The sequence below is a fragment of the Sinocyclocheilus anshuiensis genome, unplaced genomic scaffold (genome assembly GCF_001515605.1).
Source record: "Sinocyclocheilus anshuiensis isolate Anshui unplaced genomic scaffold, SAMN03320099.WGS_v1.1 scaffold1833, whole genome shotgun sequence".
NCBI classification, from domain to species: domain Eukaryota; kingdom Metazoa; phylum Chordata; class Actinopteri; order Cypriniformes; family Cyprinidae; genus Sinocyclocheilus; species Sinocyclocheilus anshuiensis.
The window spans coordinates 966,540-981,495 of record NW_015539842.1 but is presented as its reverse complement, the minus strand read 5'-3'; the positions used below and the strand labels follow the sequence as shown (position 1 = coordinate 981,495).

The 14,956-nt window shown below is 36.6% G+C and overlaps 1 protein-coding gene across 1 annotated transcript in view; it reads right to left on the bottom strand.

Annotated features, from left to right (window-relative positions):
• The window catches only part of sdk2b (sidekick cell adhesion molecule 2b), a 332,871-nt gene that overhangs the window by 22,527 nt on the left and 295,388 nt on the right, over positions 1 to 14,956 (bottom strand). Inside the window, exons 23-37 of the mRNA XM_016480739.1 lie at positions 14,789 to 14,898; positions 12,928 to 13,078; positions 12,596 to 12,833; positions 11,237 to 11,352; positions 10,831 to 11,020; positions 10,645 to 10,743; positions 9,522 to 9,716; positions 8,263 to 8,464; positions 7,956 to 8,059; positions 6,447 to 6,517; positions 4,853 to 4,988; positions 4,116 to 4,172; positions 2,463 to 2,564; positions 2,261 to 2,376; positions 1,606 to 1,788 (exon numbers count right to left, since the gene is read on the bottom strand). Coding sequence (XP_016336225.1) covers positions 1,606 to 1,788; positions 2,261 to 2,376; positions 2,463 to 2,564; positions 4,116 to 4,172; positions 4,853 to 4,988; positions 6,447 to 6,517; positions 7,956 to 8,059; positions 8,263 to 8,464; positions 9,522 to 9,716; positions 10,645 to 10,743; positions 10,831 to 11,020; positions 11,237 to 11,352; positions 12,596 to 12,833; positions 12,928 to 13,078; positions 14,789 to 14,898 — 2,070 coding nt within the window. The remainder of the gene's footprint in view (positions 1 to 1,605; positions 1,789 to 2,260; positions 2,377 to 2,462; positions 2,565 to 4,115; positions 4,173 to 4,852; positions 4,989 to 6,446; positions 6,518 to 7,955; positions 8,060 to 8,262; positions 8,465 to 9,521; positions 9,717 to 10,644; positions 10,744 to 10,830; positions 11,021 to 11,236; positions 11,353 to 12,595; positions 12,834 to 12,927; positions 13,079 to 14,788; positions 14,899 to 14,956) is intronic.

The window sequence follows — 14,956 nt, the reverse complement described above, 5'->3', positions numbered from 1 at the left end:
ATGTAATTTTTGATTAGTAATATGCATTGCTAAGGACTTCATTTGGACAACTTTAAAGGCGATTTTCTCAATAATTTCGATTTTTTTTGCACCCTCAGATTCCAGAATATTGTCCTATCATAACAAACCATACATCAATGGAAGCTTATTTATTCAGTTTTCAGATGACGTATACATCTCAATTTAAAAACAAATTGACTCTTATGACTGCTTTTGTGGTCCAGGGTTACATATAAAGAATAAAATCAAGGAGTTGTGACAGGTGCTGTTTCAACAGAGAATAGTTTATGTTTGTTAATGTTAACTATATAAAATAATAATTAAATAAGTAATTGTTAAAACTAATATAAAATATAAATATTAGATTAAATTTTTCAACTTAAAAATAAAATAATCAACTAAAAGTAAAACTAATATGTAAAATAACAATGTAAAAAACTAAATTAAATAAAGATAAATAGAAATATTAAACAAAAACTAAGAAAAAATGACAAAAGCACACAACTAAATTACTAAAACAAACTAAATTAAAATTAAAAAAAAAATTAAATATAAAAAAGGTAATTCAAAATAGTATTAAACATTATAATAGTATATAAATTATACTGTATTATAATAATACTGTTTGTAAGTGATAGCGCAAAATTACCTGTGCTGTTTGTCATAAATAAGCAAGGACAATAGCTAAATAATTTTAAATAACTTTATTTAAAATTTCAAATATTTTCAAAATAAAAATAATGCAAAATTTCATGGGCAGTTAAAATATTTATTGATAGTAACTTTACAATTAACCCACCACTGGCAAGTGTTAATTGTGGACCCCAACTGATTATAATAATCACAATTTGATGTTAGCACAATTATGGAAGGAAAGTGTTTTCCCAGCCCCTGCACACAAACAAATACAGACACACACAAACATCTCCTCCAGAATGAGAGAACAATCTAGAGACTGTGTCCCACAGACGCTCTGAGCCGTGAGCCAACTCACAGGCATGCCGAATGAAAACCACAAGGCTGAATAAGGCAGAAATTACTCCGCTTCATCAGAGCGAACTCTATACACACAAACAAACGCAGACAGCAGATTTACTGATTAGAAGTAAAGGATAACTTGTTGAGTTCTTGATATTTTTTGGCCAGTTTTCAGCATTCCAGAAGGTCTTGGACAAATAATGAAATTATTTGAACGTTTATTAGCAAAACGAGTAGCAAAGCTTGGAGGCACGGCATACACCTTGATGTAATGATTTTTATTACTATAAAAAATCAAAACGACGGTGGGGGTCGGTGCCGCGGTGGGCAAGTGACATAACCGGTGTTGCGGCTTAACACCGGTATCAAGCCTAGTGTTTACCGTAAAATAAGTTGCAGTTTTACGACTGTGTTAGTTTAGATGAAATTATTAAAAGTAAAATGACTCAGCTTTAAAATCTGAAAAAATCTATCTAGTGAAGTTACGATAGTGGTCTTACAGTACTCGGTACACCACATATTTAGCAAATGACCCAGAACAAGTGTTTTTGTTAACTTTTGTGATAATGCATGAAGTTCCAGGACAAGACAGGTAAGGACAGAGCTGTCTAAAGTTTCCTCACCAGCTTGCTGGGTTCTTCCTCTGGTTGGTGGGCTGCGTGGCCCATCTCCGGCTGCGTTGAAAGCAGCAACACTGATCATGTAGGTGGTGTAGCCCGTTAGATTCTTGAGCTTCACCCCTCCCTCTGGCAAAAAGAGAGTCCGCAGTTTCTCGGTCTCGTTTTTACGCTTATATTCCCAAAAGAAAATCTGCAAGTAGAAAACAATAGGTCACACTCATATTATTGTTTTGCATGTGTGTTCTAGGCTATTTTTTTTTAGCTTCTAGCACTTTCTATTATATAAAGGTTACATTATAAAGCTCTTGGAAACATTTTCCAAGCCTCATCATTTATTTTTGCAACCTTTTTAAAATGACCTTTACATATAGGTTTTAGTGTTTTGCCCATGTGTCAAGCCCAGACATTTTTAACTTATGAAAATCCATTATAAAAAATATGAATTAGTACATTCTACACACACACACACACACACACACACACACATATATATATATATTACTGACAAATTACAAAATAAATTTGTTTTAATGTAAATAGTATACAGTCTAAATAAGACAGAAAAACCATTAGTCATAGAAGGTCAAGAGATAGCCATCATGCAGAAAATATCCATGGGAGTCACACTAAAAGCATTTTCCACATAGTCATCAGAGTCTGACCTTATAACCCTGAATATCTCCATTCTGAGTCTCCAGTGGAGGCGGGTCCCACGTTACATCAAATTGCGTGGCAGTAGCTGATTGGATGATCACATTTTGAGGCGGGGCAGTGGGAACTGTGAGGGAACACCAGTGTGAGGTGAAGTTTTGCTCCTTTTTGTTTGTAAGCTAAGAAAAACTTTATAAAGATAAAGGTTTTTACCTGCTTCACCAACAAAGACTTCCTGCGGTGAGCTAGTTGGTCCCTCACCAACAGCATTATAGACACTCATTCTGATTTCATAGCGCTTGTGTTTCGTAAGATCTACAGAAGAGCAAAAATCACAAATGGCCGTTTTTTCATACATGGTTGGCACTCAACAACAAGTTTTATCTACTTAAAAAAACTAAACTAAACTAAAAGAGACAAACAATGTGATTCGCTTTATATTAAATGTTCCAATTTCTCAACCATCTTTGTTTCATTAACTTTGACTCAGACTTTCTCTGAAAACAGTGTCAGCTCCCATCCCGAAAGATGAGTCAGTCTGCTTATCTGAACTCAATGTACACACTGCTCTTCCAGCAGAGATCAACGGCAGAGAGAAACCAGATCCAGCTCTTAAATTCATTACCACTCTAGACGTGAGGTGAGAACAGGACCGCCGACAGCAGCCAGCCTAAACATCTAGACTGCAAATTCTCAACCCTTAAGTAAGACTTGACATGTACTGGATCAGACACAATCATACATCAGCTTTATGGACTGGGCAAGAGAAACAGGAAAAAATAGCGAGAAGAAACAGGAAGTGACTTACTGTCCAGCTCATACTGAGTGAGTGAGGGATCGCTGAGGTTCCGTATGCTGTATGGAGCTGATAGGAGATATGATCAGGAAAATAAGAAGAGTCAGAAACCAGTTTAAATATTTTTTTAAAGTTAATATTGAACATAAAATTATGCTTGGTTTACAAAAATAATACTTTTGAACTAATAGGCCATTAATGAAGATATTTTGTTTGTATGAATATTTTATTTTTTAACTTTGATTAATATTAATTAACTGATTAATTGAACATTTATTTATTACTTTTTAATTAATTTTTCAAATATATTTATTGTTTTGGGCTGTGAATCAATTAAAATATTAGTTAATATAAAAATAATGAGAGCGAGATATTATCTTAAATATTTTAAAATAGTTAATACTACATATAAAATTAAGCTTAGTCTACTAAAATGATACTTTTAAACTAACAAGCCATTAATGAACATATTGAAATTGATTAATACTAATATTAATCAACTGATTACTTTTTAAAAAACTGATTAAAAAACTTATTACATTTTTTAAATATATTTATGATTTGGGCTATGAATCAATTAAAACATTAATCATTATAAAAGACTATTAAACTTAAAATAATCACAAAAATTTTAGGTGCAAAAAAAATTAAAAAAAAATAAAACTTGAGAGATGTATACTTTATTTTTGGGTCATGTCTGCGATTCACTTTATATTAAATGTTCCACTTTCTCAACCATCTTTGTTCCATTAACTTTGACTCAGGCTTTCCCTGGAAACTGTGTCAGCTCCCATCCTGAAAGATGAGTCAGTCTGCTTATCTAAACTCAGTTTACACACTGCTCTTCCAGCAGAGATCAACGGCAGAGAGAAACCAGATGCAGCTCTTAAATGCATTAGCACTCTAGACGTGAGGTGAGAACAGCAGCTAGCCCAAACATCTAGACTGCCTATTCTCAACTCTTAAGTAAGGCTTGACATGTACTAGATTAGACACAATCATATATCAGCTTTATGGACTGGGAAAGACAAAAAGGAAAAAATAGCAAGAAGAAACAGGAAGTGACTTACTGTCCAGCTCATACTGAGTGAGTGAGGGATCGCTGAGGTTCCGTATGCTGTATGGAGCTGATAGGAGATATGATCAGGAAAATAAGAAGAGTCAGAAACCAGTTTAAATATTTTTTTAAAGTTAATATTGAACATAAAATTATGCTTGGTTTACAAAAATAATACTTTTGAACTAATAGGCCATTAATGAAGATATTTTGTTTGTATGAATATTTTATTTTTTAACTTTGATTAATATTAATTAACTGATTAATTGAACATTTATTTATTACTTTTTAATTAATTTTTCAAATATATTTATTGTTTTGGGCTGTGAATCAATTAAAATATTAGTTAATATAAAAATAATGAGAGCGAGATATTATCTTAAATATTTTAAAATAGTTAATACTACATATAAAATTAAGCTTAGTCTACTAAAATGATACTTTTAAACTAACAAGCCATTAATGAACATATTGAAATTGATTAATACTAATATTAATCAACTGATTACTTTTTTAAAAACTGATTAAAAAACTTATTACATTTTTTAAATATATTTATGATTTGGGCTATGAATCAATGAAAACATTAATCATTATAAAAGACTATTAAACTTAAAATAATCACAAAAATTTTAGGTGCAAAAAAAAAAAAATAAAAATAAAAATTGAGAGATGTATACTTTATTTTTGGGTCATGTCTCGTTTACGGTACACATTGAGAGACACACTGCTAGTGATACTTCTGCTTACATGTGAGTTCTGCCCAGCTGGTTGAAGGGCTGCTGATGGCATGAGCGCTGAAACTTCGGAGCCGATCGTAAAACAACTCCCGATATCGGATTCGGAAGCCCAAGAGGATGCCGTTAATCTTCTCCTCAGGAGGGGGCTAAGAACGACAGGACATGCTGAGCGAATGTCTCCACACATAATCAACAGTGTCATTAAAGGTGAAGTGTGGAATATCTGTGCCACTAGTGACGGCAAACAGAATGGCTCCTTCTGCTATTGGTTAGTAAAGACAGTCCCGCCCCCTTTAAGCTTTTGCCATTTGATTTGTGTCTAGGGTTGCATCACGTTGAGTACATCTACTGTAATTAGAGGTTGTGTAAACATGTATGCTGCTAATTGCCAGAGGGTAGACATCTTTACTCTGGATAAATGCAAGGATAAACCAGACTTTTGCTAATTCTAATCTCAATTTTAATAAGCAAATCAGAAAAATCCCCCCGATAAAGCGTGACTGAACTAGTTCTGGTGGAGGAACCAGTTCACTCACCTTTTTTTCAACTGAATGGATAAAAATGTAAACCAAAGGCCTGCAGCTTTTACAACCAGCCCTCTTTGAAAGTATAATTTATGGGTGACTTTGATAATATGTGTTTAAGATACATACTATGCCCTCCTGCTCTGTTATTACAAACCGATGATGGAAAGCACGGCTGGTGCGGCTGTAAGTGAAAAGTCCCGCTGTCACGGTGCGTGCGGGGAGATGAAGCGAGGACTCAATTGCAGGAGAAATGGTTATTTATTTTAATAAAAAAATGAAACAAAAACAAACTCAAACCACCCGAGGGGGAAAAACAGACAGGCAGGCCTAAAGCTGCACCACATGCAGACACGAAACACACACAATGAGAAATGATGGATCAGCACAGGATGACAGACACCAGGAGAATAAATAGGAACCACGGGGGCGCTGCAACCTCTTCGGCCACCACCGGGAGCGCTGCAGCTTCATCGGCTGCCTCTGGGGGCGCTGCAACCTCTTCGGCCACCACTGGGGGCGCGGCAGCTTATATTTACCATTAGCTGAAGAACGTGCCAGGAACTCCACAAACCCCTCAAAACATACATGATTGCATCCTAGCATGCTCCAGGGGCTAATGGACTCATCCAGGGCATAATTTAATAAGTCCTTCAGCGCAGCGTCATTGTAGCCCAGCCCCTCTGCCATATTCCTGAAGTCCATGGCAAACTCCCTCAGCTCAGTCCCTCGTTGGCGAAAAAACTAACTCAAACCACCCCGAGGGGGATAAACAGACAGGCAGGCTCAAAACTGCACTCCATGCAGACATATAACACACACAATGAGAAATGACTGATCAGCACAGGATGACAGACACCAGGAGAATAAATAGGAACCAAACGAGGAGGCTAACGAGGGAGACACAGGTGGAGCAACTTAAACAATAACGAGGTAACAAGATGGGAGGGGCCAGACAATAGACAGGAGAGAGCACATGGCAACAGACAAACACAACACAAGCCATGTGCTCCCAGAACACAGTCATCTGGTGGCCCTCCTGGGCACACCCGCTGAAGACTGTGACACCCGCCCACTTACCTGCCAGCAAATCAGCACAGAGGTTGTGGTGTGTGGCGTGACAGTCAGGATTGTGGGAGATTCGTCAGGAGCTGGAAAAAGAGAGATACACTTAAATGGAGAGGGACAGAAATATAATTGTGTACCTGGCATCCCTGTGAATGTTTTGCTGCATCAGCTACAGTGTCTTTAAGCCTGATTTGTTGTGTTGGGTTTTAAACAGGCATTATGCACGGCCCGTCTCACTTCACTAAAGTTGCTTCACAGCAACCAGAGATACTGTATTACCTCACTTATTCTACTGCCTCACACAATAGCATCACCTGGACTCACAATAAGTGCTTGGCTGCTATCATGACTGTAAAGCCAAGTTCTCGTAATACAGACAGAAGAGCATCTGTGTGCTGCATAATGGTCAATTCATGAAACGCACATCACATACAGAATGATTCGGCTGTATATATTCAGAGACAAGAAGGCGGCGGGACCATGTAGAGAAGAATATGTGCTTAATGGCTCTGTTCCTAAAACCCAGTGAGCTGCAACACTGTCTATATAGGAAAAGGAATTTTTGAATTATGCTCATCAAGGCTGCATTAATTTGATCAACAAATACAGTAAAAACAGTAATATTGTGAAATATTATTACAATTTTATTATTATTATTTATTTTAAAATGTATTTTATTCCTGCGATGGCAAAGCTGAATTTTCAGCATCATTACTCCAGTCTTCAGCGTCACATGACCCTTCAGAAATCATACTAATATGCATATGCAGATTTGGTGCTAAAAACATTTCTTATTATCATTTGGTTCATTTTCAGTTTAATGCATGCCAAATAAAAGTATTAATTTCTCTCTCTCTCAAAAAAAACCTTACTGATACATATCACACAAATATTAGGTGAAATAATCCATTTATATCTATTTATTATAAACTATTTATATCTATATTTTGGAAAGATAGGGGTGTTTTTACCTCACAAACAAGACTTTTTAGTCCTCAAATTGAATAAAACACTAATTTATTACAGCGTGCCAGAGGAACCAAATGACACTGCTAAGCATTTGTTTGTAAACAGTAATTCATTTGTTCAGTTTCAAAATAATTTGATTCAGCGTCTCCCAAAAATGTTTTTTGTTACACTGTTTTACAGAACATATAAGATGCTGACTTCAATGTTGGTCATAACAACCCTGCTGAAAAATGCAGTTTAAAGCAGCCTACTGTAAGCTGGTTCTCCCAACCTGCACAGGTTGGTCTGGTTTGCAGATTTTAGAGGGGTTTGGGGCACTTGTCAGCCGGGTAGGCTAAAAGACCAGCTGCCTGACCAACTAAAGACTAGGTTGGGCAGTCTTGAACACCATCTAGAACATTTGAAATGCTTACGATGCCTTACAATGTCTAGACAAGCAGCTCACTAGGTTTTGAAACAGAGTGTGCAAATTTGTGGGAATGGGCAATTGATATCGGCTGAATAAAACATTGATAAAGAGTACAAGAAGAGGGAAGGGTTAAATGTTCTAACCGTCCTGTAGTGTTGTAATGGCTTCACTCTCTTCACTGTAGTCACTGTCTCCAATATCATTAGTGGCCTTCACTCTGAACTGATAGGAGGTGAAAGGCTTCAGTCTGAAATAAAAATCACACACACAAGTCAAAACACAGGCCACTGCTCAGAATATGCTTTGCGTAAAGCCAGTATAAAGTTACAATGACTAACAAAGTAACGTCACTTGTTAATGGAAAATCTGTGCTGTGAAGAACTGTGACTTCATGCATGAAGGACTTTTGAATCAAATCACACAAAACTTCCCAGCAGATGTCTTTTGTACCTGTCAACAATGTAGGAGCTGGACTCGTGGCTAACAGACGCAGAATGAATGGTCCAGTTCTTCTCAGGCAGCTCTCTGACCTGAACCGTGTAATACCGGACCGGAGATAAACCGTCACTGCCGGGTTCCCATGACAACAGCACACTGCGTGCCAGTACGTTTTCCTGTGGGACTGTGGGCCGGCTGGTGGGTTGTGGCCGAGCTGGGGGTCAAAGGTCAAGCATAAGCACACTTAAAACCTTAAAGCCAATAATCAAACACATTCCTATCATTTTTGTGAATCCATTTGTTTAACGTCAATCATTTATTTGAACGGTTCATATAAACGATTCACTAGACCCTTCACAGAAGGCAAAATATTTAAACGTTTGTAACTCTATCTATTACGACTTATCTTGTTTTATAAACTGCATTGAATCTGATACATGAAAATTAATTTAAAAATTATCATCTCAAAGCTATATTCAAATTTTTGTCCATAAAATTATCTTTAGAATTTGTTTGTCCCCTTACCCTGATACTAGTAATAGCAAATGACAATTTAAATAGCTTCTATTTAGTTTAATATATTGAGGCTTATTTAGTTGAGCTACTTTTGGTTAGCAATTTTAATGTAGCAAACTACTTTTTCAGATAGTAACTTAATTGTGTAACTTCTTTAAATTATGAGTAACTTGTAGCCTGGAAAGCTAGCTTTAAATTATCATCCCAACCCTAGTTTTATGTGTGCAGTCATACAATATTATCACTGCTTCACTGCACACTTATAATCCTGCAGAACACGGTTAACGTTTTAAAAAATACATTAGATTATGGAGAATTTATGACTCTAATATTACATTATATAAGCACACTTTACGAGTCAAAACCTCTGATCTCTACGTTGGATCAGTGAACTGCATAAATAACCCAAAGTCTGATTATAATGCTTTGTAAGAAGAATGTGCCTTTGCTTGAGTGGAAGTCAGTGCAGCAGAACTTCTGCCAGGCGTCTCAAACCACACCAAAGCGGGTCTGGCTAAAAGGGATTGATTTGTTTTGGACTTGACCTCAGCGGACCGTAGACGTCTCCGTTCAGAGACATGAACACACAAACATGCACTTTAGATCTGATTACATGAACCTGTGACAATAAGATCATATGGATAGGGACGTTTTCGGTTTAATTTTAACCATTTATAATTCATTTCTTGCTTAATATCAGACATACTGCTCAGTTTGAGCTTGTCTTGCTGATGTGTGACAATACTGTACATTACCTCTCTTCTCGGTGGTGACCACCAAAGCCTCCGCTGCCTCTCCCCATCCCTTGCGTGTCTGCGCTCTGATACGAAACACGTACACGGATTCCGGCCTCAGTCCGGTGACAGTATACTGCCGTGCACTGGAGTTCAAGACGTCAAACGTGGCTGTGTTGCTATTGGTAGAGTTCAGGCGGTATGTGATCTGATAGGCTGGAGAGGGAACCGATGACATCACAGAGATCAGGACAGGGCAAACTGTACTTTTCCTTGCGTGCAGTTGAGGAAATGTAACATTTGGCTTGCCTTGAGAGGAAACGCAAGCTAATGAGCAAAAGCAAAACGAATGTGATTTCGTTTACAATGGGGCTGCTTAAGAGTGGAAGCAATTACACTATTTATTTTATTTTTTTTACTTGGAGTCAGTATGATTTTTTTAAGGAAATTAATATTTTTATTCAGCAATAATGCATTAAATTGATCAAAAGTGACAGTAATAACATTTCTAATGTTACAAAATATGTCTATTTCAAATAAATGCTGTTCTTTGAACTTTTAGTTGATCAAATTATCATGAAAAACAAAACATATTACAGTTTTCACAAAAATATTAAGCAGCACATCAGTTTTCAAAACTGATAATAATGAGAAATGTTTCTTGAACGCCACATCAGCATATTACAATGCTTTCAGAAGGATCACGGATGGGATGGTAAAGACTGGAGTAATGACTCCAGAATATGTAGCTTTGCCATCATAGCAAAAATCTAAATTTTAAAATGTATTTAAATAGAAAACAGCTATTTTAATTTGTGATAATATTTCACAATTTACTGTTTTAGTGTACTTTTTTCAAATAAATGCAGCATTGGTAAACATACAGTAACAGAAAATGAAAAATCATACCGAACCCAAAATATGAAAGGTAATGTAAATATGGTTGAAAAATAGGATAAATTATTTTAATGTGATACTCTGTGTTTTTTTGCACGTTAACAGTCACTGTTGAAAGTATTCAGGGATGTTTCATCTCTTGATGGTCAAAAGAGGTCATTCAGAAGACAAGCATGTAAGTATAAACACCAGAAGAAAGAAGTGCATGCACACTCAAATGCACAAACAAGCAAACAAACTCTTGTACCCAGTATGATGCCGTTGGGCTGGGAAGGTGGCTGCCAGATGAGTCTGACCGAGGTGGTCCGGACTTCAGGAAAAAGAATGACGACCGGCGGCCCAGGCACTGAAAATAAGAACATCATAAACTTGTAAAGACATCTGATTATTTAATAAGGCAACTGTTTGTTTTTTTGTGTATTGTAATGCCCACCATCATCAAGGGTTCGCTCCAGGATTGAAGGAGTGCTGGGTCGGCCGTCTCCAATGCGGGTGAAGGCGAGCACCTGGATCTCGTACAAAACATACTTTCCCAGTCCGGTCAGCTGAACACTGTGGCTGGCATTTCCTTCCACCATCCAGAACTTAAGAGGAGAGTCTGAATCCTTCTCCTTATACACCACCTGAAAATATAAAAAAAAGAGACGTATCAAAATTATTTTGCCTAACGGAAATAAGCTGTTTCCTTTGAATGTGTGAGACTTCCACCATTCACTTTCAATTGCACGAGTTTTGCATGTGTTTTGCAGTCAAGTATTCAAATGTATTAATTTCATTTGTCATTTTTGCAGCTTAGTTTTAACGAATGGTGTTTTTTTCACTTGAAAGTGCTCACAGACCTTATAGCCCAAGATGAGTCCATTCCGGTCGGGTTCGGGAACTTCAAACCAGCTGACCAGAATGCTGCTGGAGGTAGTGGCAAATGCAGAAACATTTGTGGGGCCACAAGAGGGGACTGCATTAAAACAAAGGCAGACAGATGGGTTCATACAGATGAATGTGTTCGCTAAAGGCATATATGGCTAAATTAGTCTTTCTGTATACGTCTATGCATTCCAAGTCCTTAATGGGGTTGAAATATGTGCCTTATATCTATATGTGTGTGTGTGTGTGTGCTGGGGGAGGATTAAGAGTGTGCTGATAGCCGGACACATACAGTATCACAAAGGCAGCGAAGCCTGAAAGACACCAGATTTTGACCATTATTGGGGGAGTAACACAGAGAATCACTCTCTGGCACAAATCCCTGGACACAGAGTGCATGATTGCGGTAATCTGATTGGCTAAAGAACAACAGGGGAGTCATGTGTACAGCCCCATGCATTACCAATTTCCTCAGCACCCACTTATTAATCCCAAACCCATTTCACTGAATTCTGGTAACCATGGAGAACAAGCTGAGCAGAAAGAGAAAAACAGGTGATCCAGAGGAAGTGTGTTTGCTTCTCTTTCATGGCACAGGAGGAATGAAAAGGCTTGCATGTGTGTGCAGATCTGTGCCCATTTAAGCCTGTTTAAACAGGAAATCATGTGCCCACGTACTATATATGATGAATGATTTAAGACATGCATTAACCTCAACATGTGATCAATGAAAAGTTTTTCCATTCCATATTATAAAATGGACAGTTCCAGCTCCAAAATCTGACGCTTGAAGCTATAAAATAACAGATATATCAGTGTTATTTTAGTATTATTTATATGCTATTAAAGTATTTATTAATACTATTGAATTATATATATATATATATTTAATATATTTTAGTTTTGATTTAAAATTGTAGTTTTAGTAATTTGTTACATGCTTTTGTCATTTTTATTAGTTTTTTTATTTAGATAGATTTGTTTTATTTCAGTTCTAGTTTGAATTATTTTAGCACATCAGCTTGCACATATTTCAATTTTTATATCTAATACTTTTTAATTACGGAACTAAGTTTATTGCAATTAATTACTTTATCTTTATTGTTACTTACATTATGATACCAAGCATGCCTAATGTTCAATAATAATAATAAAAATAATAAAAATAACAACATTTATTTTAATGCCCTTATCAAAATATAGTAAACAAATTCTGTTTGTAAATATTACAAGTAAAAAAAGTGTAAATGTAAAATATGTAGAATATAAAATATATATATATATAAATAAATAAATATGAATAAAAAAATACAAGATTACTGGTTTGTCCTTACCGGACTCTCTGGTTCTTCCCCGTACGGGTTGACTCCAGGGTCCTGCTCCAATGCCGTTGATGGCCTGAACTCTGACCTCATACTCTGTCCACTCCTCCAGGTCCTCGATGGTGAACTCTCTCTCCAGGCGATCTGCAATGATGTGCAGCAGGGCTTTGGACTGAGCTCTGGTCCTGCTGTACTGCACACGGTAACCCACCGAATCTGGGTTCCCGTTGTACTCCCATTCAGGAAGAGGCTGATCAACAGGCGAAAAAGAGAGAGATTGAGTTTGTGTAACAGTCTCAATGCCACACAATGTGTGAGTGTACTGTTTTGATTGTAGAACATACCACCCATCTGAGCCAGAGGCTGGTTTCGCTGGCCGTTCGCAGGGTGACATTTGCAGGAGCCATATCAGGAGGAGCCTGCAGGGTCTGGATCTTTCTGGAAGGCTGGCTGGGTGGACTGGTGCCCACTATGTTCACCTGACGCATACGGAACCTGCAAATCCCATTATACACTTATTTCAATGGCCTGATTTAGATTCAAATTCATCTAGGGTGGTCTAATGATAAGCAGTGTTGTTATTGTTAACTAAAACTAAATGTAAAACTATTAAAAATATTTTTCAATAATGGACATAAAGCTGAAATTAAAAAATAAATATAAACAAATTAAATATAAATATTTGATGACAACAAATTAGAAATGTGTCACAGTCTTCAGCTGGTGTGCCCAGGATGGCCACCAGAGGACACTGTGTGTTTGTGTAAGCGCATGGCTTGTGTCGTGTTTGTTTGGTGGCATGTGCTTTCTCCTGTCGATTGTCTGACCCCGCCCATCTTGTTACCTCATTATTGTTTCAGTTATTCCACCTGTGTCTCCCTCATTACCTGCCGTACTTCTCCCTGTGTTTGCAGCCCTGTGTTGTTTCGTTATTTGTCATATGCGGTTGGATGTGTCTGTGTGCTCCTTATTCTGTGGCCCGGTCTTCGTACGTCGCTTATTTACATCATATAATTAAAAAAGACACCTGATGAAAAACTTGACACATTTCTGGACCTTTATAAAGACAGACAAGCGAACAAAACTACATAAATGTTATAATCGATAAATGAAATGTGCACCGTTTTTATTTTATTTTAATTTTTTACATGATTCCCAATTATTTCTATTCACGATTTCCAGTATTTGTACAAGCTTTACATTTTTATTTCAATGTAGTAATTAGCAATTCATATTTCAAATTAAATTTTATATTTGAACATATTTGTTAAGTGACCGCATTAATTAAAGTTTCTTAAGGGTCAAAATCATGTTATCTGCATCTCCTGTGCTCCATCAAGCCACTCCCATAATAGCTGTCACCACTCAAATTAATGCATGACTCTACATTATCTGTGTAAGACTCGAATACAATTATGAAGTAATTATTTTATGACGAATAAATCTTCAGCGAGTTTTCAGGCTGTGTCTATAGTATTAAAGACTACACAACAATATATTATCTTTAAATTAATTTTTAAATGATTATTATTCTAAATTATTGTCCCTGGATTAGTAGGGTACTCTTGTAATAAAGTAGCGGTGGTAGCGGACAGATTTTAAGTATCAATTCTGCTTAAAAAGATGCGATCTAAACCTGTTTACATGAAATAAGCCTGCTCTAGAGCAGGTTTAAGCTTACGGACCTGTTGCTCTTCGAAGAACCAAACAATCCAAGATCATGCCAAATCATCAACAATCAAATCTAGCTAACTGAGTTAGTGACGTACGAAGAACGGGCCCCAGGCCTTCCTGCCTGTTTTTACCCTCGGGGTAGCTTTTGTTAGTTTTGTTTATTTTTGTTATTAATTAAGAGCCCATTTACTGCATCTTTGAATCCTCGCCTCATCTCTCCACACGGACCGTGACAAAATGTTGCCTTGCCAACTAACTGAAATAAGTATTAACGAAGTAAATAAAGTACCAACTACTCATTTAATACTGAGATATGTATTTATTCATTAGTGAACTAAATAAGTACTAAAACCACTAAAACTGAAATAAAAATAAATTAAAACTATATAGAAATATTGAAAAGTACAATAAAAATGATAAAAGCCCATTACAAAATTAAAACTTAGTCAATTTAAAATGATACACACACTATATATATATATATATATATATATATATATATAAATAATAATAAATAAATGTATGCGTCACCTATAAAAGGTGTAGGGGTTGAGGCCGGAGACCTCCAGAGAGCGAGCATCAGGCTCGTTGGCCAGCTGATGGACCATCACCCAATCCTCATTCTCTCCAATGACACCCACCTGAGAGAGATTCATGCAAAAGAGAGGTTCATACAAAGATCAAATCAACAATTTTAAA